Raw genomic sequence first — 27,909 nt, forward strand, 5'->3', positions numbered from 1 at the left:
ATTCCATGCCATCTTTGACCGAGTTCCGATTTCTGTCTTTCTTCAAAGGGGACAGATGGAATGGTTTATTATTCCTTTATTAGGGATTTAATCAGTTGATCCTGTGGCTGCAGTCACCCTTGTCAAGCTTCTTTACAAAGTTTCATAGGGCTTCAAAAGGCTTTGTCCTCTTCCCTACCAAACTCAGTTGCATAGTGACTGTGTGTATTTTTAGACAAATCTATTCCAGGCTGACCAATCAATAAACCTGAATTAATTTCTTTCAGCTGGAAGTTGCAAGATAGGTTTCAATAGGTGGGCAGCCTGCCATATATTTTAAAAATAAGGAAGCAAATAAATACACACAGTTGGTAAGAAGTATTTTTAATGCTGACATCAGTGTTAGTTTGGAAGAAATGTCACTCACGGATTGTTCTTCAAACTGCTGCGATGTCATAGAAGTATTCAAATCATCATTGCCATGAGTCTTCTGTAAACATAAATAAAAGCTTGTTTTAGGAAAAACATGAATATTGACTATGACAGCATCCTTCCTCAACCCTTTGGAAAACTGATATTTGCATGCCTATTTCTAGGAACCTGGGAAGCTTTGCTAGCTGTGTGAAGTAGAAGTGAAGTCAGCCATATCTATCAGGCATGGCCTCTGTAACCTAAGTCTTTTATTAGAGCATGTCTCAGGTACTAGATTATGAACATATCCATGTGTAGAGCAAACAATGTGAGCCCTTCTGAAGATCAGGAAGGCACATAGCCAAGTTCATTCCCTGGTTGGACTACTTGGCCTGCAACCACAAAGTAAACTGTACCACCCTTCTTCCAGAGAACTCAGCTTGTCCACAAACAAAAACCAGTTCAATATGTAATTTGTAAAACCCTTTTCCAGCTAGACTCCATTGTCCCCACAACTATCCAATAGCTAATAAAGCTAGGAAGCAAAAATTCTACACGGTTCCTAGTTTGAATGTCACCCATGTCCAAGAAGGGATGAGTTACAAAATGTAAGGATAAGCAGGCTACTTGTCTGTCCATATGTGAACAGGTAAGGGAGTATCTAGAATAGCTGGGAATTTTTCTGATGTAGTAAAAGGGTAACACCTTCAGGAGAGCACAGACAGGAGAAGACAGGTTGTGTGTGTACCTCTCCTGGAAATCTGAGCATGCTTCCGTTTACCTGGCCTATCAGCCCAGATAATCACTTGCATGAACAAAGATAGCATGGATCACTCCAAGGTTATAAATCAACTTAGGGATAGGCAGGAGGCCTAAGAGATTACTTAGACTAAAATCCACTGGCTTGTAGGCCATGCTTGGAAGCACCGATGACATGAGTCTTTCCCCTGGTGATATGTAAAGCATCCTTCTTCTCTAAGACGAAGACTTCTAAACACTGGAACAGTTTTGAAACAAGAGTGCTATTTTTCTTCCCACTTGGTGGGTGAATAGTTTCAAACAAGCAAACGTTCCCTGACCCACCACTTTCTGGATTTGGTGACATCCAGGAGATCACAATGTACAGAATGAGCCTGCATACCAGTATGCTTTCTGCTAAGAAGCACTGTTACCCTGAAGCTCTTGGATTCTACTATTCTCAAACTTTTCTTCATCCTTGCCAACCCTTGGCCCAATGTCCCCAGAGCATGAAAACATCATGATCAATTCATATGAACTCACCTAGGAAGGAGGGAGGGAAATTTCCTGAACTTTGAGTTTTTTCTAAAGCCAACACACTTCATTTACTTCATCCAAACCCACATAGGGACTATCACTGTCCTAGCAATCAAAGGTGTCTTTAACCCTTTGTGTGCCCAGGCTAACAAGAGAAGTGCAACAACAGGTCAGCCCAGTGCCCAGAAACCTATCCTTCAGGTCTTTGGTCTTGTTTTAATGGGATGTTTCTAAATCACATCCAGGAAAGACAGGAAGGGCCACCAACATTTCCATTCTTACTCAACCTTCTTGATGTCAAAGGCATTCCATGCACATCTTTTATGTTGCATGTTATCCAATCCATTCTATTTCTGCCTGATTTACTTCTATCAATGCTAATGTTTCAACACCTAGAACCAATAATAAACAGCACTCTCTGGTACTCTGAAGCCTGGAAGGTCTCTCACAGCTGTTTCACTGTATTAAATAAATCAATATTCCAGTTGGCCAATCCTGTTTGAAGGCAGTCCTACAAAGCTACTAGGACTGAGATCAGAATTTCAATTTGTTAGTAGCCAAGGGTCATAAACATTTATTTATTCATTTGTTTATTTATTTCTGTGTAGCTTGTGTATGTGTGTATGTGTATACAAGTGTGTATGTGTGAGTGCATGTGCTTGTGTCTTACCTATATGTATGCACATGTGCCATGTGCATCCCTGGTGCCTTTGGAGGCCAGAAAATTATGTTCTTTGGAGTTCTTTGGAGTTCTTGAAACTAGACCTAGGGAAGACTGTGTGCTAAACCTGGGTTCTCAGTAAAAGCAACAAGCACTTGTAACTGCTAAGTCATCGCCCCAGGTCCTATCTTCTATTTTGAATTGGTAGAGAGCTAAAGCACATTATACCAAGCATAGTACTCTGTGTATAATCTCACTATTACCCTTACTCTATTTAGTAGTAATGTTCCTTATGTGATAAAATTAGTCTACACATGTGCTATAATTTATATACTATTGAAAAATGAATGCCAAGCCTTTATTTAAATACACGGTAAGTTTCCCACTTATAGTAGCAGGGAAATTCCATGTGAGCAATGACATTAATTCAACATTATGGCCAGTTTTACTCACAGAAGTCAAGGAACTTAAAGTTATGGTTCCCACAGCCACTGTAACTGTCACACCCCATATATACATGGGGAGGAAGGGGAATGATTACCATAAGAACAGAAAGCATTCCATATGCACAAGAGGACAACTTACGGCAGCTGGGAGACACATAACTTAAGACTATTCCTGTGCACTCTTGCACAAAACCCAGAGAATTATCCACTGAGCAGAATCCACAGTGGTCTTACCTCCTCTGCAAACTAGATGTGTGGCTTCTGATTCCCTGTGTCTCAGTAAATGGAGCACAGTTAAAATTATGTCATAAGGACTGGCTGATATGTCAGTGCCAGGAGATATAATTGTTTATGTTCTCAATAACAGTAATCAAGCATACCGGGTTCACTTTAATTTATCACAAGTTACCATATTGCTATGAATGCTGTGAATTTAAACAGGTAGATTTGAACAACTACTCTGAGGTCAGGCCACACAACACTCCTTGTACTCAGAAAACTCCTTCTTTCTACCACACTGTTAATTTTTTTTGTCCTTTTTCTCACCCAAGACAATCACTGAGCTATTTCTGTCATGTAATTTTGTCATTTATAGATTAACCTGTCAAAAAGAATTATGCACTGTGTCAACCTATGGAATCTTTCACTTTGCTCAATGCCTTTGAAACCATCCAAATTTCCATCCTTAATTACCAAGTAACATTCTGTATCATGAGCATACAGAGTGATGAGCTATTGATTTTAAACAGACTGGTTTTAAGCACATATTCAGGAAAGAATGAGTACTTTTGAACATCATAAAATCTAGTACATTTCACCAAAATATATTAAGACCTATCATCTGCTATCTAATGTACCCGTGAGGCTGTTCATCTCTTATGCAAAGCAATACTGCCTTTAGGCAGGTGTCATTTCTTTGATTTGGCTTTAGTGACACATGAGTTTACATTAATGTCTCCATACTATTTTAGAGTGTTAACAAATATAGGAAGCTAATCCATAATTTGTGTCCCCTTTAGATGTGAATCCCCAACTTAAAGGAAAAAATATTCATCAAAATCCAGAAGGGTTTAGGTAGGTTTGAGATGGATGGTTACATGCAAACACACACACACACTCACTCACACACACACACACTCATGCACACACACACACTCATGCACACACACAGACACACATACACACACTCACACACACACACACAGTTGTCAACAAGGATCTTGAAAGCAAACCATTGGTAGAGCAAATGAACTTTTCTATACACTGAATGTGCTCTTGTATGAATGTCACCTTCCATGTGGCTGTCAGAAGACCTAGCCGTGCAATATACTTAAGAACCAAATCAAATTGTGTCATGCCTGGTGTCAGTTGGTCAAGACATACACCCACATGCAGAAAAGCTGGCAATGTGGAAAAACAGTAGCTCATATCAATTGTTCCATTTTTAAAACTCATCCATGAAAGCATATGAATATATACCTGAGTATTATTGGGCAGATGATTTAAATTCTGTAACCCATTTTAGGCTTTCAACGCTATGAATATTTAAGAATACAGAATGAAATACAAACATCTACTAGACAAAAGGATTAATAGCATAAGCAACAGGAATATGAGGGCCAGATAAGCCTGGGAGGTCATTAAGCAGTCGCAGGAAACAATGAAAAATAAGAAGACATCTAACAATCAACACATATCTAGTCTTCCCATACTCCCCTCATCAACTATTGGAAGGTCCTTGGCGACTCTGTCAAGGTCCCTCTTTAGTTTCCTTTCACCTCCAAGATTGTCCCTAAAGCAAAGCTGCAGAATACCATCTAACTTAACACGGCACATAAAATGTGCGCACAGACCTGCCTGGGATGTTATAAAACTGTACTCAGCAAACTTCAGCCTATTACAACATTCAGCCCTCACGCTCTTCTGTTTACTTTTTGTAGACATTCATTTGAATTCCAGCTCCAGCTATTCATCTCTGTGTTCCCCGTGCCACAACATCAGAAACAAGCTGTGACAGAAAACTTTTCACCCACAAAGTCAAACACAGTGAACACCGGGACATATACAATTTCTGATGTAAGTGCTTGACTAGTTCCATGAGTAACATTTGCAAATGACCTTCCATAAATTCTTGCAAGCTTTTTGTCTTTTGCAACAGTTGTGTTAGCAAAACAGTCCACCTGTTTGCATTTGCTGATTACTTCACAATTCACAAAAAAAAAAACACTGTCATCTTCTGCTAAGGCACAAAGGTTGTCATTGTGTCACCAACTTATGATAAGGAAGAGAGAGTCAGCCAGGAGGGTAGACAGTCATTAACAAGCAACAAGACAATTACGTCTTTGAGATTTTAGGGCTTTATTCTTCACAAGAGCACGACTGTGTCAAAAGCAGATATAACAGCCGCCTTATCAGACATGCTGGAAAACAAACACACCCTGCAATAAAGCAATAAACAAGGATCCAACTCAGTGCAACTTAGACTAATTTAACAAGGATAAGTCAGAAAGACCTTGATTCACACCCACTCCTGCTAGCTCTTTGTGTCTTTGATTTTTTTCTTACATTTCCAAACACGGAGACTTAAACGACTTGCCCTCATTACCTTGCTTGGTTTTGACTTCATTTTAAGTCTCTACATGGCCAGGAAACTTTCATTGCTGTGAAATTGTTTGCTCTCCCCGCATTCAATTAAGTAATGCCACAGTGAAGAAGCTGGGCTTTAGAACACAAGGAACAGCAGGTGTTAGCTCATTCTCAACCCATCATGAGATGCACTTAATGAGGATCAGAGCATCTCATCGTGGCTTTAGCTTGAAAGGCAAATGCAGACATCATAAGCATATTCATCTATGCATGTACCTATTTATCATATATGTGTGCACATACATACACACACATACATACATACATACATACATACATACATACATACATACATCTCTGCAGGATTTATACAAGTTCTTGGGAAAGAAAAATGTTATTGCTGATTAACAATGTCATTGGGAAGCTACAATTTAACAACAGCAGAAGTCTTCTACACAACAAATAACATACATAAGTGTGTGGGGTTTGCCCATGCTATTCATTATTCTAAGGTTCATTGACTAACTCCTCTGTCCCTGATCTTAGTGGTTAAGAACAATGAAGTCACCTCCTGAGAAAGAAGGCAAGACACCTCAGTCACCTCAGGCTTCTGCAGAGCCAAGCCACTGACTAAGAAAATTAAAAAGAATTGATTTTTTTTTCATGGTTCTAGAATCTGGAAGTCTGTGTTCAAAGTCCTGAGAAATGTGGTTCTCAATGAGGTTATTTACTTCTTGTAGACAGCTGCCTTCTCCATATGTCTAGACGTACTGGAGATAAAAATGTCTAGGCTTTTCCCTCTGATATTAAATTGTCAGTAATTATTAGATGAGAGGCTCCAGGACTGTGCTCACATTTCCACTCTATCTTCTCTTAGATGCCAAGGCTCCACTCCAGTCATGGTGGGGTAGAGGACTGCATATGAATGGAGAGAGGTGGATACAACTCAACCTTTAGCAACCACTCTTCCCCCTAAAAGCCTAGACATGGACAGTGACAATAAGTTGCTGGGCTTTGTGTAGTATGCCAGCTTCTGGTGCTTATTCATGATTATCAAATTGATAGGATTAAGGATCACAATAGAAACAGGCCTTTGGGACTATCTAGGAGGGCTTTCTTGATTAAGTTAAGTAAGATGTGAAGAGCCACTCAGAGTGAGAAACACCATTCCATGGGCCAGGATCCCAGACCAAAAGTGAAGAAGGATTGGAGTTGAGCATAAGCATTCGTTGAGCATCAGCATTCATCTCCCCATACTTCCTGGTTGTAGATCAGTGTGCTTTGCTTAAGGAACTCCACCGTGGCTTGCTTCACACAACTAGACATAGACTTGAACCATGAGGTAAAATTAATACATGGGGCTGTTTATAAAAACAGAACAGTTAAGTAGAAAATTAAAAATAAAAACAAGAAAAAAAAACCCAAAACAAAATTACACAAAAAATTAATATATAGCCTAAATAAATGACAATGTACAACAAATCAAATATTGTGTCAACTAGAAGAGAGACTTCATACAAAAAAATAGCTGGATGACCTCAGGTGAGCTCAGAGGAACGGCAACCTATGCCACAAAGCATGAGGAATTTTATTTTTATCAGTTAGGCCAGATCCCACCAAAGAGATGAATGATGCACCAATGTTAGTGCAGGAACTCTGCCTTCACTGGGAGATGGACACTGATAGAAATGGCACTCCTAGAAGCCATACACTCCTTGCACTGGGACTCACATGCACTCAGCACTCAATGCTGCTGGGATTTCTCGCAAAGACTAATGGTGGCATGAAGACACACCTAACAATTGCCCTATAATATTGCAATTCTGCGACATACGCTTCTCCCAACCAATTAACCAAGTTCGTGTTGATTTCAAATTGACTATAAGTATCTTGGCTGAAGCAAAGAATAGACCCTATATTGAAAAAAAAAATTAGTAGAGATATACTTGTCAGTTCTCATTGTAAACGAGTTGTTTTCCCCTTTTGTAACAATGGTTTATGACTGCTCATCTCAGAGTGGGGTACACCTAGATCTTAAATCATTAATAACTCAAGAGCTAAGAAGATAGCCTTGAGGCAATTTTTGGTATTTAAAAATCATGTTTAATCTTTACACACCAAGAAAACTCTGACTATTTCCATGTTACGTTTTGTTTTATATGTACTTTATGCTCATTGTAACTAGTAAGATTTCAATGCATACTATCAAACCTTTTAAAAAATCAATTACTGACAGAAATATATTTATATGGTTTTATGTCAAAATGCTTTTTAAAATCTGTACATGTATCTCTGTTTTTTTAAAATAAAGTTGTAAGAAAAACAAAAAAAAAATGTGAATTTTTTTTTCAGAGAGAGCAAAGCCTTGAAATTCATGTCTTCCTAACAAGTTCTACAAAGTCCTAAAAGACTTGCACTAATTAAATTATTTTTGAAAGAAGAAAAAAAAGAAGTCAATCTTTATAGTTTACTGGTCACTAGGTAGGTAGTACCATAATCTCACAGCCTGCTAACTTCAAGTCAGTGACACATTTTCCCAGGGACAGCCATCACAGGTTCTAATTCTCTTTTTTTCTTTTCCTACCTCTTTTTCCTGCAATAGCCCCTCCCTCCCTCCCTCAGCTGACCCCTATCCGAAGCTGCCTGTCATGCACACTCTCACATGCCATGTCCCAACCCATTCACTTCGATCATTCCTGGCCCTGACTTTGTCTTCTCTTTGTGTGTTCTGGCCATAAGCTGACACTTCTCTCTCCTTGCTGACACTGTTGGTTCTGGGAAAATGGCTGGAGAATTCAGACACGATGGATATTTGAGGTGTTCTCACAAGGTTACAAGCTCTGGCCGACACCAAACAGGCAAGGCAACTGCACAATGTGTTCTTCAGACCACAGAGTTCACTGCCTCCTTCCTCTAGGAAGTTACAAGCTATGCACCATGCACCAAGGATGCTGGAAAACCTCTAATAGTTCCTGTTGTATATCAGCCTGGTCACATGACAACCAGTGCGATCCTTATTTCTTCTCTCCTTTCCCATCAAAGTTATATCTATGGAATCCACATAAGGAGGAAAAACATGTCGAATCCAGAAGACTGATAACCTCATGCCAAGACTTCAATGACAGGAATTCATCAGGATTTCTACTGTCATTAAACGGAGCTTAGTTTTGGCAAGCTGTAGTATGTCACAGTATGTCCCACAGTGTGCTCTTTTGTCCACACAGTGTTGATTGCAATGAGCCATTAGTCTGATTGAAAGTCTCTAGTTTCTCTGACACCATCAGTATTGGATTCTCACCAGGACTGCTCCCAGTTATCCTGTTGTTATCCTGTATCATGGAGATCTTGTATTTAGATCAGCAGAACTGGCCATTTCACATGCCCCTATTATTCACAGATTATATAGATTTTTAGAGTGGATATAGGCCTGGGTAGTAGTTGAGCTGGTCAGCTTGCTGGCTCTCTCTTATCTACACATCCAGTGCAAGCTCTACAGAACTGTTCCTGCTAGGCCACCCAATATCAGCATCAGCAGGAGGCATCATCAGCAGGAGGCAGCATCAGCAGGAGGCATCATCAGCAGGAGGCATCATCAGCAGGAGGCATCATCAGCAGGAGGCAGCATCAGCCAGAAGCAGCATCAGCATCAGCATCAGCTCCCTGCTCTCCTGCCTTCAGGATTGTTCACCCACAGCCATGCCTCCAAAGCCACTGTGCTGCCCAGTCAAGAAAGCAAAAGTATTATGTTTGCTAGTTTTAACTTCTTAGCAGATTTGTACTAGAACATCTCCACCTTCCTAGACCTCTTTACACTTTCACCTAACATCTTCTAAAATACTGCATTTAGAATATCTTTTCAGGAAAACACATTGGCTTCATTAAATCATACATCTAAAAAAAACCCACTCATGATAAAAATACTAACAATTCTAGTAACTTCAAGGAAACAGAGAGGACTTTTATTTTTTTCAGAGGCAAAACCGCCAGTGTGGTACCCTTGTTCCTGAAAACAAACTCTCACCCACAAATGCTCTGATAAGCAGCTCTAATGGCTCAACACAAAACCAATGACAATAGCAAGAAACAAACAAAACAAAGATAGATGGGAAGGCAGGGAGGGTTGGGAAAGGGGTCCCAGAGCAGAGAGACAAGATATGGGCGAGCAGGATCAAAATAAATTACATACATTTACAGAAGTGTTATAATGAAAGTCATTATAATACACAATGAATAAAACAATCAAAGCAAGTTAAGAAAACAAAAGTGAACTATTATCAAATAGCAAAAGTCTAGCCACAAAAAGGACCACAGGCAATGGATACACCTGCATCTTGTTTAATCCTTTATTAGTCACAAAATATAAGTCATGGAACAAGTCCAGTGGTGAGGCACAGGTGAAGGATTTACATATACATTAGGAAACTTGGCGCCACAAAGGTGAACAAACCACGCCCTTTGCAAGAAAATGGCGAAACCTAGTGCAGAACATAGCAAGCAAATGAAGCCAGTCTCAGAAAGTCGGGCGTCACATACTTCCTCTCAAATGTGGCATCTAAAAACATATATGTAATCTAAAATCCACATAGTAGATACATTTTAGTAGACAAAAGGAATAGAATCAAGAAGGGTGGGGTGACTATAAATAAAAATGTACCACCAGAGCACACAATATGTCTATTGGAAAAAAGATTACCATGAAGCTTATTTTTACTTAACTAATAAATGCTAGTAAGAAATCAATTTTGAAAACCCACAAATAAAACTCTATTAACCTGGGTCAATTGCTGTCAATGATTTTTTAAATTAAATATAGTCGAACACGTGCTGTTGTGGGCAAAGAACAAGGCTCTCAGCAAAGAACAAATTAGGCATTTCTCTTGTAGCCACACACAGTCTCCAAATCAAGAGACAGTTTATGGGAAAGAATGAGAGAGAAATTCCTCTTTCTATGTGATAACCTCCGGACTCTTAGAGAGTGGGAAAAATCCATCTTTTACAGAAGGGACCAGGAAAGATTCAAGAACTGGGCAGGACCCACACTAGACCCCCATGATCATGATATGGTATTCATCACTAATAATAGCCTGCACAATATTTGATCTACACAGCACTCAAATATTTAGACTTATTCAACAGACTACAGAAAAGCTAACATAGGTAAGCATCCATAGCTTGAACAGCTTTCTAGTCTGAAATTGTTAGTATATCAAAGGCAAGAAATCTACCCAGACCCAGACAAATGCAATGGTGATGAACATACGTTTTAAGATCTGATCAATCAATTTGCTTCCCCATACTGACCAGGCCTAGTAAGTGTACTTCATTTGCATTTTGTAAAATGGAAACATATTTCAAGTTCACAAATATTAAATATCATAAAAATTTCCAGAGAATGTCTTATGTTAAGGTCAAAATGTGAAGAACTGAGGCCATTATTTGATGAGTAACAATGTCCTAAAGAACATGGTCAGAGCACCTCCATTTCCAGAGCCCATTCCTTAGGGAAGTTTTGACATAGCACGTGATTAACAGATTTCAGTTAAAAGCAAACCCAAAAGCCTCAACTGAAGATTGACTTTTTATAAGACTCTGTGATTAATCTTAAATACATAAAAAAAAAAAAAAATTAGTCCCTTACTTCAACATTGGAACCTATTTCAGCATCATTAATTAAAAGGAATTTAAACAAATAAAAATATCCAAGTGGGCTGATTAAATCAAATCAGAACTTGGATTTGGGAATTTAGTGCCAGAATTTAAATTCTTCCAAAACGAAAAAAAAATTTTTTTTTTATTTTGCATGATTACACTGGCCAGTTAGCCTTCCTGAAACAACAAAACTTTGGGGAAAAAAACCACTCAAGCAACAAAACCAGCTGATCACTGGTTTCTAACATATGTTTTGTTGAGAATTAAGAAAGTTCTCAAAGCCTAGGACACATACTGGTAGAAACACCACAGGCCTATACCAAGGAGGAAAGTTTCCCCTTCAGGTTCTGGTTATCAAAGAGAAACATCCACACCATCTAGAAAGAAGTCTGTGCACTTGTCTACAGCGAGGTTTCCCAATCTTCTTCATACTTCAACCCTTTCATACAGTTGTGGCCCATTCATATACACAGCTCCTCACAAATTGTGCTGAACCCCAACCATAAAGTTAGTTTAGCTACTTCATAACTGTAATTTGGCTGCTGTTACAAATTACAGTGTAAATATCTGACAAGGGACTCCCGTGAGAAGCTCTTGACACTCTCAAAGGTGTTGGGAACCACTGGTCTACAGAACCTAGAGAATCACATTGATTGCATTGGCCAGAAGACTGAGCAAGCTAGCAACGCAGGATGGCTATATTGATTTCCTTTACTTTTTTCCAACTTTATTTAAAAAAAAAAAACACAGAGATACATATACAGATTATTAAAAGCATTTTAGGGTAAATATATATGAATATATTTTTCACAGTACTTGATTTTTTTTTAAAGGTTTGATGATATGCATTGAAATCTTAATAGCTACTCCTCACCGCAATGTGGAAAAAGGTAACCTACTGAAGGCAAATGGAAGAGGAGGAAGAGGGGGAGAAACAAAGGTTCAAACTGTGTGCTCAGTGGCTTTGGCAGGAGATGGAACAGAGAAACTTTGTCTGCTAGAGCTGTTGAAGCCTTAAAGAGCCCTAGAAGGTTCCGTTGTGCTAGCTTTTAAATACATAGAGGTCAGCCCTAAAACAAATGGGAACACCGGTGCAATCAATAGTACATTAATTTAAATTCTCGTAAATGACATACTCTCCATCCAGGACAACCCCAAAATAACTCTTACCCAAAATTTCCCAAGGACAGTGAATGCACCTTAAAATAAACAAACAAATAAATAGGAAGAGCCCAGACCTCACCTCTGGCTCATCGGGAGCATCCCTTCCAAGGGGAGGTTTGTGCGGATCCAGGCCACTCTGGCTGAATGCCTGCCACTCTTCCGCGGGAGAGGCATAGATCTCTTCAGAGTCTGTGTCCACCCCAGGAATATGGCTCGCTTCCTCCTGGCTCCAGTCCGGTTCTTCCTCAGACTGCTTCAGTGAGCTGCTGCTGCTCTTCGGGACAATGCCCGCAGTGGACAGGCTGTTTGGTACTGAGATGTAGGACGACTGGGGCCCCGAGTAAGGCCGGCCTTCGGGGGCCAAAGCCTCTGCTTCCAGGAGGTCAGGTACCGAAAGGCTGAGGCGCCGGTCCAAGTGATGCTGTACCCTTAAATCCAAAGGTTTGCTCGAGCCCTTTTTAGCCTTCTTTTTGCTCAAGTTGATTAACAATGGTCTGGTCCGCTGTTTTAATGATCCCCAGACAGATGGTTTATCCAAATCCATAGCTGCATGTAGAATCAAGAATTCCACTCGTCCAAAGAGTGTGCTTCTACTGGAAAACAGTCCGTGACTTCTGCAAAACAGAGTAGAGATACGGAAAGGACATGAGACCTATGGCTGTGTAAGGCCATACCCAAAGGAAACTGACTCAGAAAGTTTACTCTTGATCCCTTAATAAGAAGTGAAACATTAAGGTCATATTTTCATAAAGATCACGAAAGGCAATTTTTAAAAAGAATGTATGTTATGTGTATGAGTACGCTGTTGCTGTCTCCAGACGCACCAGAAGAGGGCGCCAGATCCCATTACAGATGGCTATGAGCCACCATGTGGTTGTTGGGAATTGAACTCAGTACCTCTGGAGGAATAGACAGTGCTCTAAACTGTGGAACCATCTCTCCAGCCTAAAAGGCAATTTTTAAGACACATAATATTTAAGAGTTTTAAAATCAATAGTAATAGAAAAGTAAAAAGATGGGATTATCAAGTTGAGCCTAAGCTTCATAGAACAAGACTATTCCTCTCTAGGGATATCAAAGCTAAGATATTTGCTAAGGTAGTTACTATAGCATTTCTTCACCAAGGGGAGCCATACACACACTTTTCTAAATGAAGGGTAACCGAGTATTTGCTGTAATCAGGAACTGGGGTACAGATGGAAAAGCATGCAGGTACACATGTGTGTGGGTGGAAATGTCTATGCAGGCACATATGTGGTCACATTGAAAAATGTCATGATGATTTGATATATAACAGGTTGGATCAATCAGAGAGCCAATAAAAACCAAAACTGTAGAAATGAACCTAATTCATGTGCCAAATGCTTCCCAATATCCTTTTGATGTGATTGGAGTACGATGGGGCATCGGGGACAATAGGCTGCTGGAATGTTTCCACATTTGGCTGAGGAACAAAGCTGAGAGCTTGGGGTTGGGAAAGCACTTTCCAAAAGCAACCCTTGGTGCCTTTTTGTCATCTACCCCCACATTTCAAGACAAAGTAGTTAGTAGTAGAGAGAACACTCAAAAATCTCTATAAGTCAATGTTCGCATGGCCATTAGCCTGGAAGATGAGACTATGGATTGCTATAGCCCAAACCTATTGCCTATCACCACAAGCAAGAGATTCTCCCAGTATGCACTTGGTGTCTCCAGCACTAAGTCCTTGTGATCTAAAGATGGACTCTGGGTTCAAATTCAACTTTGCTACATGTTACCTTGCTGTTGGAGCAGGGTCATGCCATCATATTCTATCTGCTATCTTGGTTCTCCAGTGGGGATGAGATTACATAGTCAGAGAAAATGAGATCACATCCAAAAGCTTCTAATGACTTAATGGAGGACATTCACGATCTCACAGGTACTATAAGGGAACCAGGGTACAAGTCACAGCCTCCAGAGATTCATCAGAGAAATAAAAACAACCCAACCCAAGTGAAACATCTGAGAATAATCAATCTTAAATGCATAGTAATTACAACAGGCTACAGTTCTTAACATTGAACAATGTTATTCTGATCAATAGGAACAAAGGTAAAGAAATAGTCTCAAATATCAGGAGGTTCTGGTATGTTGCAAGTAAACAGAAACAGACACACACACACACACACACACACACACACACACACACGTATTCATACACACAACATATACCTAAAACTTAAAAGCTAATATCCACATATAAGAGAAAGTATGCAATGCTTGTCTTCCTGAGTCTGTGATGCTTTATTCAGGCAAAATGGGCTGATGGACAGACTACACGTGATATGAATAATTAAAGACATACAAAGAAGAGGAAGTGGTTACCAAGTCTAACCCCTACCTAAGAAGCTATTTGCAATGTAAGAGGGCAAAGCTATTTTCTCAAATGAAATGACATTAAGTATATCAACTACATTCCATGGTAGGCCTCATGCTTCGGAGTAGCCACCAACACACAACAGATTTTGCAGATTTGTTGTTGTTGTTGTTATTTTGTGTGTGAGATTTCTATGTTTTTAGTTGGTTGATTTGTTTGTTTGTTTGTTAAGAGCAGTGGTTCTCAATGTGTGGGGTCATGATCCTAAGCAACTTTTTCCCAGCAGTTACCTCAGACTACTAAAAACACAGATATAAACGCTCTATTTCACCACAGTAGCAAAATGACAGTTAAAGTAGCAGTAAAACTGATCTTATGATTGGGGTCACCACAACATGAGGAACTGTATTAAAGGGCCACAGCAATAGGAAGATTGAAAACCACTGGTTTAGAGAGAAAGAATGACCATGGAGTTGGGTGGGTATGGAGTAGGAAGGATATGAGAGGGGCTGGGAGAGAGAAAAGAATCTGATTAATATACATACATACACACATACACATACACGTGTGTGTGTGTGTGTGTATGTGTGTGTGTGTGTGTGTATGCTATTTTTTAAAGAAAAATCGTGAAAATGGAGACGGATACCAGTAACTTCTCAATAAAACCAATGATCCTGGAGAGCAATAAGAGGCAGAAGTCTGGAAGAAAATAGCACGAGGAGATCATCGATACACACGAACAAGACCATACTGGGAACAGTAGAAGACAAAGCACTCAATGACTGGATTATAATGACAAACTCTACATGTGAAGGGGTTGCAGGAGGCATTAAAGATTCCATACAAATCATAAAAATGGGGCAGACAGAGGTGGGCAAAGAGAGGTGACCTTTCTGTTCACACTCCCAGGCACATGGGGTTCTCAAAGAAGCCCCTTGTAACCACCCGAAACTGACTCATTGAGGAGGGTATTAAAACAAATCTCATTTCAAAATGCTATAATAAAACCTAACAATGTGTATGGTATGTAAATAATTAAATCCAACCAATATTTCAGATGAACCTGAGTCCCAAGAATCTGCCTCGCAACAGAACTTCCTGGCAATCTCTGTTTAGAATCTAAGTCTTTAAAGAGATTTGCATGCCCCTGGTGGGGAAGACTATTTGTTTTGAGAAGAAACTATGAGAGGAAGTGGGTGCTTATATAAAGGAAAGGTTTGGAACCTTTGTATCTATTAAATTAGAAAAAGATGCAATAAGACAGTAGTAGTGCTTAAAAGCACACCCCTAAAGAGCAGGTTGCATCCAGGAAAGCACTAATGTCATCCATGTGCCTGTGCCAACACATACATCTTCACCAATTTCTTTGGACCAATACAGATGTAGATGTGCACAGCCAAACATTGGACTGAGCACGGAGACCCCAATGGGGAAGTTAGGGCAAGGACTATAGAAACCAAGGACCCAAGGGGTTTTCAACCTCCTAGGAAGAACAAGATCAATCAACCAAACCCCACAATGCTACCAGAGACAAAACCACCAACCAAAGAGTTTACAGGGGACACCCATGGCTCCAGCTGGATATGTAGCAGAGGATGGCCTTATCTGGCATCACTGGGAGGAGACCCCCCTGGTCTTGTGGAGACTTGATGACCCAGGATAGGAGAACACTGGGCCACTGAAGCTGGAGTAGGTGGTGGGTGGAGAACCACCCCCATAGAGGCAAGGGGAAGGGAAGAGGGGATGGGAGCTTGTAGAGGGGAAACTGAGAAGGGGTATAACATTTGAAATGTAAATAAATAAAATAACCAATAAAAAAAATAAAAGAATACTTTCTGGAGAAATGCAGTTCCTTTGATAACCATGGACCTATTCTCTATCATGAGAGCACCATCTTCAAGAATCTCCTAAATAGAATCATACAGTATGTAACTTTCCAGGGTTGACTCCTTTCTGGCTGTACTCTGAGACTGACACAAGTTGTTACCCATATCATCCCTGGAGTGGACTACCTCTTGATTTCTGAGAGCAGTCTGCCGTGGTGTGTGCATACCAAACAATGATTAATCTTGCTTGAGGGACAGGTGGGGCCTTTCTAAACTTAAGTAATTTCAACTAAAACTGCTATAAAGGTGTGCAGAGGTATTTTCCATTCTCTGAAGCAGATAGTCAACAATGTTTTTACTGGGTCATAAGGCAAGAGAACTTTTCCTGGATGCTTGCACAAATTCTTTTTTTTTTCATTTCCCACTAACAAGTTGAGGAATTCACTTGTTTCATACCTTCTGTAGCATTGACATTGTTAGTATTTTGATTTAGTTTTTTGTAATTAAATGTTCATTTCTCCTAATGGTGTGTGATATTGGAAAATTGTTTGGGACATTAATTTCCAACATGTAGTTGGAACTGTCAGCTCAAGATATTTGTCAATTTGTTTTATTATATATATATATATATATATATATATATATATATATATATATATATATATATATATATATATATATATATGGTGTTTAGTTCTCTTACACTTGGCTTATGAGAATTCAATATATATTTTGAATAAAAAGCCTCAGTGAGCATATAACTTGCAAATATCCACCCCGGTTTGGTAGCTTGTATGTCACATTGTTATTAATTTCTTTTGCTGATCAAAAGTTCTTAATTAGCAAGGGTAAGCTTTTACAAGTATGATCACGTCAACAGATCTATGCAACAGGCTTGGTTTCATATCTAAATACCCACTGTCTAATTTCCATTCACTAAGGATCTTTCTGGTGTTTTCTTCTAGGAGTTTTGTCATTTTACATTAAGAGCTATGACCCATTCTAACAAAATTAATGCATACAAGGTTAGGTTTAGGTCAAAGTTCATTTTATATATGAATAACAATTTAGCCCAAGCTTAAGGAATTAAGGAATTCCTCCTTTAATTAATGACTTAGCTGCTATCTCAATGAAACATGGCATATTTGTGAGGGGAGGTGCCATGGACTGTCTATCCTGTTCCCTTTACCCACGACTCCATCACTTTCTGCTACCACACTCTTGATCAGAGTATGGACCGTTAAAATCAGCTTATGCAGCTCCTCTACACTCATTCTTCCCCAGAGCTGCCTAGCCATTCTGCTAAACACATCACTGCCAAACATACTAAACTGAAGTCCTGTGAATGTAATAGAATGACAGTAAAATACAGCAGAATTTTTATATGGGTAGTAAACTACTCAAAAATTCTCATACAATCACAAAAGATCCTAGCAGTGACGGGAGAACAGCTCACAGAACAGCAGTGGGTTAAAAGCAATCTCTCCCCTCGCTGCTGGTGCTCTAGTCTAAATGGTACTTCCAAGGCATTGTTTTTCTGTTTTGTTTTACAATTATCTGTATCTTTCCACTAGCCTGGTGTGATCCCAGAGTTGTCATGTTTCTGGGGGAAAGTCAAAGCTAACTCCTGACTAGCTCAGATGCATCTCAATGTGGATGGTATTCTCCTCTTATCTTATTAAATCTTATTTGGAGACAGAACTCTTCTGAATAAGTTTTGCAGAAACAAAATTAAAAACCATCCTGCACCATGAAAGTTTGTAACCAGGACAAAATATAGTGAAACAAAAGCAAACACAAAAATATTTGTCAAGAGAGAAAAAAAAAAAAAAAACACATGATAACAAAAACAAAAACAAAATCCTATGTCCTTAAAGGTGTACTGCTAACTGGAGTTCAGCCTCTTTTAAAATTAGAGACTGCATAAATGTGTAGTGTGGACTTCAGAATAAAGCAACGGTCAAAGAAGAAATCCAAGAAGGACTTACATGTGAAGAAAAGCCCAGTGAAATACACCCACCTCTTTAAATATGAAAAATTATAAGACATTCCTTATCTCAAAGAATATTTGAAGAAAACCCAAATATTAAACTTCCTCTGAAGTCTCAGCTGAAAAGGCTCTTGTAAGAAACGCCCAGCAGACTGTAAGTTAAACATGCAAGCTTCTTTGCATGGTGGGGGGGGGGGGTTGCCATCAGTTGATTAAGTGTTTACAGATAGAAAATGGAGTAGTTCAAACATCATCAATATAAAGAGAAGTATAACTCTGGTCATTTTACATTATGTGTGAAGATAATACACATAAAATCACATAATGCACATCAGATATAATAATTACTGTGTACCAACTAATGAGGAAGGAAGGCTAAAAATCTTGGCAAGAATGTACTCACATTTTATAAAGTAACAGCAAATGTTTCATTTCTTAACAAAACAAAATGTGTCTGCTATCCCCAAACCCCCCAAAAAAATCAGCTTTCACTACATAAGTAAAACTAAGCCTTATGCCTTTCAAAGCCACTAAGGGCAGGATGTGATCTGTATAGGAAACAGCCCAGGCCAAGGTACCCATGATGTAACCCCCTTCATTATGGTTCCAGACATTCTCCAAAGTTGGCCACTAGCAATTGCACAAATGGAAAAAGAGAAAAGATGTCAGCACTGATCCTTAAAGTGTCTGCCTGAGCCTGAGCCATCTCAGTAGGTGGATCAGAATCATAAAGAAAGAAAGTGAAGCTCAGAGAGACAATAGCATTTTCCCCTAAGAGCTTAACAGAGTTTAACAAGACTCAAAGTGCTTCTCCTAGCCCCTCTGTAGCAATGATTTTCAACCTGGGGGTTGTGACCCCATTGGGGATCATGACTCTTTCGAAGGGGTCACATATCATATACATTACAATTCATAACATTAGCAAAATTAAACTTATGAAGTAGCAATGAAAATAATTTTATGATTGGGGGTCACCACAACATAAGGAACAGTGCTCAAGTGTCAGAGCATTAGGAAGGTTGAGAACCACTCACTGCTCTGTAGCATGAATTTTAAGTTTATTTTCACAGCATAAAAATAAATCCATATGGTAGTGTAAGAGGCAGTGTATTCTACTATATCTTATTTTGCTCAAAAGATCTCTATCTAGAATTCTGGTGGAGTGAAAAGCCCCACTTAAACACAAATTTGGGGATCTTTTTATCTTTACCCCAGTGAAGAGAGGACTACATGAGGAGTGCCTGATTCTCATGGTTTCAGGACTTTCTAATTCTCATTGGCTGCTCAGTGGCTACCCTCACTCAGCATGAGATTGTTAGTAGAAAACTTGTCACAACCGGTAGTGTATTTTAGTTTTGTGTGGAGAGATTGAGTCTAGTTACAAAGCTAAAATGTCACTCACAACCATGTCAAGTATCACCTATTTTCCTTCTCACTTCAGTGTGCCTATCTATCTACCTATCTATCTACCTACCTACCAATCTATCTATCTACCTATCTATCTATCTATCTATCTATCTATCTATCTATCTACCTATCTACCTACCTACCTACCTATCTATCTACCTACCTACCTACCTATCATCTATCTATCTATCTATCTATCTATCTATCTATCTACCTATCTATCTATCTACCTACCTATCTACCTACCTACCTACCTATCATCTATCTATCTATCTATCTATCTATCTATCATATCATATCATCTGTATCCATCCATCTATGTATCTATGTACCTATGGATCTATGTATATATGTACAAATGTATCTATCTTTCTATGTGTCTATTATCTATCCATCTATTTAAGTATCTGCATACATGCATATATATTTGTATATATGTATATCCATTTGCATATATGTATATGTGTATGTGTGTATCTATCTATGATCTATTTATTTTTGGCAAATATTCTGGCTTGAATCCAAAATAACCACCTGCATTAAAGTGCTTTGCAAATATTAAATATATACAGAATTGTTAAGTATTTACAAAATAAGTGGACTACATCACTTCATCATTTGCCTTCATGGAGGTGTCATTCAAGCTTTCCTGACTGCCTGCTTGAGTGGTTTAGAAAGCCTTCATTTACATACAATACCATTATCATATACTTCAGCTCAGTCATTTTCAGAATCTGGACACTCAGTGATTCCCAGCTGTGGTCAGGTCATGTGTCCCTGTGTGAAATTGTGATGCTCTTATTTTCACACTTTGTCTTCTTTTTTTCAGCAATCATGTGGATAGATATAAATATTATAGAGCACACAAGTATTGATGACTAACTTCAGGAAATAAAATTTGAAGCAATTGTATTTCCTATGTATACCTTTCTGACAACTTTTTACAAATATTGTGCTAGAACCAGTCACTATCCTAAGCCTGTATTTACTGAATCTGTGCACTTGATTATTTCTAATTCCTGGATATATTTGCATATTACTGACTGGTGATGAACTGACGGTTTATGAACTTGATTGAGGTAAATGGCATATTACTGCACACTTTTCATTGCATGGTCCACTCAGAAATGGTATTTACAAAGATACAGCTCTTTGAAAGCCACTTTAAAGTTGGATAGTATTTCACAGTATCAAGGTCTGTTTGTCTTTCAACCAATGAGAACTTAAAGATTCTGCCCGCAGTGACAGAGGATTTTAACTATGTAGCTCCCAAAAGGTATGTGCGCATTAAAGATGGGAAACGAGGACCACTGAGAAGCAGATCTCGGAGAAGTGTTGGTGTGAAAACTAGGCGTATCCTAAATTGGTATTACCAAACCGTTCCTCCTTGGTGTGTACATTAGCATACCCACTGTGCCATGGAGATAATCTATATTGACAAATTGACATTGGAGAAAGGGACCCAGTAATTACCTTTATGAATGAGCCCCCTTATCCTCTACCTTTTGTGCCTGTCTTTTGTGTGTGTGAGGAGGGTTTTCAGACCATACCTACCTCATGCAAGCTCACGAGCCAACTTCCATGCACCTCCTTCTAAAGCCAGTGTTCTGTTTCTAACCCGTCATTCTGTTCAGCAGCCTTGCTTCATGGTTGAGGATAGAGATCACATTTCAAAGTATCTTCTACTACAAATGCTCTGTCCTCCTCCCAGTGCCCCATGATTGTCACTGTTGGGCTAAAGGTTCCATACATAATATCTATACTAATTATGTGAACCTATATTATACACACATTAGTTTTTGCTACTGGCTTAAAGTTTAATATCAAGACGGGTAAAACAACGTCTGCCATGGTTCTTCAAATTGGTTTTCTGTTTCTTTGCTGTTCCAGGTAAATATTAGCACCCAATGGTTGGTGTCCTATCTCCAAATAAAAACAAAGTAATGGTTTTCTGATGTACCTCATCACAAATGTACTTTTTTCCACGTGTCATTTTCATAAAAGCTTAGAATAGGTTCAGATTTATACTCAATATGGTGGAAAACACATAAGTAAAGTCTATTCCTTCTAAGTCCCCTTCCCTACAACACGCTCCTCTTCTTATTGACTTTTCTGTATGTGCTACATATGTTCGGTGAACATAGCAACGAGTTTAATTTGAAAGACAACTTCTTTCAAATATATTGAGCAATATAATCATTCATCCCACCTTCTTCCCCCTTCCATGAGCTTTTCTCTTCTTTCTCCCAACCCTAGAGGAAGTACTTTGTGTTATCCCTGTTTATGGTTTTGGACAAATTTCATTGTTTACAAACAATTATAACATTATACAAAATAGCTTATGTGACCTAAATATCCTCTCTACCCCATCGTCATCATCCACTGCCTGTGCACTTGAACTCATTGACCGTTTCTTAGAGTGTTTCCAGCTTTTGGTTTTCAGAATGGTATACATAGAAAATCTCAATATGTTTGTGTGTGTGTGTTTGTGTATATATATATATTCTTTCTTTTTACCAAGCAAAGTGTATCCAGGGTTTCTTTCTCCATTTTTTGCAGATCAATGGTATATTTATTTTTCATTACTACATAATATTTCACTGTGTGGATGTACCACAGCTACCGCTTCTTGAACCGAAGGCAACCTTAGCCATTTCTACTATTTGCCAATGTGAATAAAGCTGCTGTAAATATACATTTGTCATTTTTTGGTGTGGTCATAAGTTTTGGTTCCCATGGGTGAAGATATCTATGTAACATTGTACATTCTTCAGCAATCTTCATTTATAGTTTACACATTTCCGAAGTGAACGGTTTTATTCATATTTTGCTGCCAATGCCTGAGCATCACTCAGATTTCCAGCTACTTATATTATGGTTTTCGTTTACTGAAGTTACTAGAATATAGGAAACTGCCTTGGTGTGTAGACTCTAATTCCATTTATCTTACTGAAATTTTTTTAACACTAATAATTCACCTATAAACTAAAATTCTCCTCAGTTTCTAGGATAGACAACTATCTTAGTTCTTTTCCTATTGCTGTGTACAGCACTCTGACAAAGCAGTTTGAGGGAAAGGTTGTTTATTTGAGCTCAAGTGTGCAGTCTTCTGTGCTGGGAAAGTCAAGGAAATGGGGACATGAAGCAGCTGCCCAGATCACACACATGGTCTGCAAGCAGAGAAACATGAAAGCAGTTGCTCAGACTGAATGGTGCTATACACTTCCAGTGTGGATCTTCCGACATAAGTAACCCAAGCAACACTATCCCACAGGGTATATAATGGCACACACACGTCTCTCAGGAGATCCTAGGTCCTGTCCACTTGACAGTTAATCACCATGACCAAGTCATTTCCAAGTGACAATCATTTCATTTAGCTTTTTTTTTTTCTCCCATTCCACAAGGTTAGAACATCTAATCCAACTGTCACAGACATCCTGCCAGGAAGCATTTGAATATCCATTGAGCTATCTCAAGGTGAAGAAATACCTTTCATTTAGCAATCCATAAAATAACCAAGTATTGAGTTGCCAAAAACAGTTTTCTTCCATCTGTTTAGGTGTTTTCATGGCTGATTATTTTGATATTAAGCAACCAATTGCTGTGCTCTTCCCCAGGGAAGGCAACCTCTACTGCCCCCAGCTTTTCTTGGTTGCTTAGAATTCTTTTTGTAGAATTGGGATTCTAAACATTATATGAACTTAGCGGGTTATGTTCAGGAATATTTATATATGATATATCTGGAAAGGAGGTAAAAAAAATTCAAGGAAGTAAAGGAGGAGAGAAATGTTGTAATTATATAATAAAGCTCAAAACTTAAATAAGTAAAAAGAGAACATGCACAGATATACATATGCATACCATAAACACACAAGGCATTATATATAAATATAAGAACATCTCATTAGAATGCACTATTGACAAAATGTTATCCAGGATTAAGTAATAATACATTTTAACAAGCAATTTTGAAATTGCAATTATTATAATGTTAAATGCTAACATGAACCACAAATATATACGGAAATGTATTGTATAGTATAATATTCTAATAAAAATAATAAAAATATAAATTCTTTTTGAGTTGTTAGTTTCTATGCCTGACAATAACTGGTTGAATGTGTTGCTCAAATTTATGCTCTTCTGAGTCGCTTTCTTCTCACAGCAATATTAATGATGTTGGCGTGAATCAGTTAAGGGAATAAGGAGGAAGATGTTGACGTTGAGTTCAAGTGATTTCTGAAGAACTAAAGCTTCTTCCTTAAGACCCTGAATTTTACAGAAATATCCTAATTTTAGTCTTGTCTTTTGTGTGTTTTGTACATGCAGTGGGAGAAGCCGAATTGGCAGCTAGGCTCATGACTGTAGAAAAAAGATGGGTGGTGTCTCTGACCTAGTGATAGAGAGATCAGCACGTAGGGAGACGACAAATAAAAATATACAGTAAAAGTTGGCATGGGCTTTAAGGAACGAGCACTTAGTGGCCAGTTTTGGCAGAATAAACTCAGAAATGAAACTACAAAGACTTAGACAAAAAAAAGAAAAAAAAAAAAGGTGTGGTATCCCTATGAGAAATAGAATCTAAACCCGGAGCCCCAAAGGAAGGGTGTTTTGTAGAGGAAGTGGTGAGCAAGTGTTACACACAGACCAAGAGGCAATAATCTTGAAAGTATTTGTCTGACAAAATGAAGAGAATCAGGAGTCATGGTATGAGTCGTCTTGATGAAGTGATGCAGAAAATCATCTGTGACCAGAGTAAGCTGAGAATATCGTGGACAGGGTGAGAAGAAAGGCAGTTATTCCATGGCACTCCAAACCTGGGCTAAAGGAGAAGAAAAAGTAGGTCGCTTGGGGAGGCATGGGAATGTGCAAAGTAGGTAGAAGAAGCTCGTACACTAAAGGCACATACAAGTTTAATGTAGGGTTCAACCAGTAATCTCTTGTTAACTCAGTAGACTTCCCATTCCAACATAAACACACAGAGTTCTTCCTTATTCAAAGTTAAGATCAGCTGTGCAGCTACTGTTTCAATCTTTATTTTAGCCAAGCACTGTCCAATAATCAATTGTATGGTATTAACCAAGTGTTAGAGAAGTCAATGTTTTTGCATCATTGTATCTATTTGCTTCATTGGCTTCCTGTGATCTACACAAACAATCACCTAGTTACTGCATTACAAAGCAACTGCCAACCTTCACAACCCCAGTTTAATATACTAGTGTATCAAAAGGTTACACTTGTTACATGGTTATTCCCCTCGTGTGGTGGTTAATCTTCATTGTTAATGGGACTAGATTTTTGAAACACCTGGAAGAACTGCTTCTGGCATGAACGAAATGTTTCTGGAGATCTTGAAGATGTGGGAAGACACACCCTGAATGGCTAGTTTGTTTAGATGGAAAGGAATATGTAAATTATTAGTTTTATCATCTACATAAATCATTATTTAACTATAAGAAAGACAGCTTTCTATAAACATTCTCTCACACAAATCCATACTCCAAACAAACACACACAACCAAGCACTACCATTAAATCATAACATACTCCGTCCTATTACTACATACTGGTTTCTTTAATAAACATTGCTAGCATCTAAATAATGAGGGAATGTTCCCCCTTTAAGGACATTTCAGGGAACAAAACAGACTTCTTGGTTTTACAAAATAATTTGTATCCTACTTCGAAGAGTCGGACAATAAATAGATGCATAGTTAATATTCCAGGAGATGAGAAAGAACAAACACAACAGCAGAGAGGCTAGAGTGTCTCTGGATAAACAAATTGCCAGGTTATGACTTCTCTTTTATCCACTGCAAACGCATCTGTTGTATAAAGTCTCGCCATAGAAACAGAGAGAGAGAGAGAGAGAGAGAGAGAGAGAGAGAGAGAGAGAGAGAGAGAGAGAGAGAGAGAGACGTGTCATAGTCAGGAGTCTTCCATGCACAAAAAGGTCCAAGCAGAAGATCAGGGCCATTGGAGAGATAGAGAAATTTCAATCAGGTAAGTGTAGTCAGAGCAGCATCTAACAGGGGAACCAGCACAAAGGCCCTCCAAGAAGAGTAGGAGAAAGGATAAGGCATGTCCTTGGGAGATACTCTAAGGACCTTGACTGTTCTACAGCATGGATTAAAAATTGTACCTAGGATTCTTTACTAGTCTTTGCTTTGAATCCTCCCCCTATGTTTACTGTTCTGCATGCATTAACAATTCTTCTAAATCATTGAACACACTAGATTCTTTTATGCCAGCTTTATATATGAGGAAGTTTTGATTTGGTCACATTCACAGCGCCAGAAATCAACCCTGGTCTTATCTGGCTCAACATTGCTCAATAGTGGGCATTATTGGCCCTGGGCCTTATGTAACCTTTATTGCCTGGGCATGTCCTAGACAATGAAATTGTCAGCAGTCCTCATCTTGTGCACATCAAGAATACCCCTTCCATGATGACAATCAAAGACAGTCTCCAATGAAATCACTAGCTGGAGCCACCAGATCTCTCCCCACCCAAACTGTCACTTCTCTCTGCCTCTGTCACATTGTTCTACCAGCAGGAGAGAAGGATGGAGCTAGGAGTCATTAGGAAGATGTGTAAATGAACAAGGCACTATAAAGATGGCTTCTTTTCTCCATTTGTTTGGATGTTTTTATTACATGTTTCCTTACCTCAAATTCCAATAGAATAATGCTATTTTTAATGAGCATTGGAAGACAACTGTCTGGCCCAGGGAGGAACATAGTAAGTCCTAGAGGACAAATGAGCCCCAAGAGTCCTTGTTGTATTAAGAACCTACTGTTTAGGTGGCAATGCAAGAAACATGCCTGGGATAGATGAGCAAAGAAAAAAATACTCATAACTGTAGGTATATTAGAATACGTTTGGAATAGAGAAAATAGCACAAAATACTAGAGAACTTTGTAGCAAAAGCAAATCATGCATGCATGAATCTAATAAACCCCAGACAATGCTGTCATGATCACGTAAAAAAGCTTACATAGAACACTAAAAACCAATCATGAACTCTCTGATTTCCAGAGTTTATAACAATCACCAAAAACATGATTCCAGGTACACAATTGTAAGCATATATTGTATTGGTATATGCATCAGTATAGTTGCATATATATCTGCATGTATATATCGTTGAATCTGAATATATAGTTGAAAGGAAAGAACAGATTTTAGAGTCATAGCCATTTTTAATAAGTAATTATTTTTCCCTTAGAACTAAATTTGAAGGGAGCTTGAAAACTGGCAAGATTTGAAACCCAGCCTGACAGGGTCCACTCCCATCAACAGGGGATCTTTTCATAGATACTTTAGATAAAGTACTGGATAGTATAAGAAGAAGATACACTGAAATTGTCACCAAAAGTCAGTATCTGCTGGTGGTTTTTATCAGAGTAGTACAAGTCATGTGCACATAAAGGTTATCATCTAACAATGAGAAATCATTGGGAAACAAAATGGGGCTTAATGTTCACCAAACACTAGCAGAGGTTCAGACCATTTGGATGAGGCATAAAACACCAAGTATATATACTTCCTGTTGTATACAACAGGAGCTAGTCATGAAAGGAAAAGCTACTCTCAGAAATACAAACTGACACCAAAATGTGTGTATATACACACATTATAATATTTAGTCATAGTAGATGCAATATATAATATTGTGTGTGTGTGTGCGCGCGCGTGCGCGTGCACGCACACGCACCCTAATGCACACTGCTACACTTTAAACTGGTTTCTGGAATGGCCAAAAGCAAGTGAGCAAAGACAGGCATAACTAACAATACACAGGGCTGGTGAGCCTGACTGGTAACCTAAAATTTTCGTGCACTGTGACTGAGACAAAGCTCACAGATAAGCACCACTACTTATCAAGGGAGATGGAGAGACTTGTCCACACAGGTTCTTGGATAAATTGTTTAACATAAAATTCTCTGACTTTCCATTACCCAGGAAACATATTCCTCAAAAAGCTGTGGTATATTTGCTGAAGGGGCTAATACTGAGCAAGAAAGAGAAGTGTGTGTCTAATGCACAAACAAGGGTCAACTTGGAAGAGTACTGCTAAGTGGAAGAAGACATAGAAAACGAGGTATACGTTCTGCAGCCCCTTTTAATGCCTGTCTAACAAAGAAGAATATAAAGGTAGAAATAAAAGTAC

At 38.7% G+C, this 27,909-nt stretch overlaps 1 protein-coding gene across 1 annotated transcript in view; it reads right to left on the minus strand.

The window, feature by feature from the left end:
- The window catches only part of MCTP2 (multiple C2 and transmembrane domain containing 2), a gene marked incomplete at both ends in the record, with an annotated part of 166,161 nt that extends 153,446 nt beyond the window's left edge, over nt 1–12,715 (minus strand). Inside the window, 2 exons of the mRNA XM_080913856.1 lie at nt 407–469; nt 12,251–12,715. Coding sequence (XP_080769982.1) covers nt 407–469; nt 12,251–12,715 — 528 coding nt within the window. The remainder of the gene's footprint in view (nt 1–406; nt 470–12,250) is intronic.
- Between the last annotated feature and the right edge of the window lie 15,194 nt (nt 12,716–27,909).

The sequence above is a fragment of the Micromys minutus genome, assembly GCF_963924665.1.
Source record: "Micromys minutus genome assembly, chromosome: 3".
In the NCBI taxonomy this organism is placed as follows: Eukaryota; Metazoa; Chordata; class Mammalia; order Rodentia; family Muridae; genus Micromys; species Micromys minutus.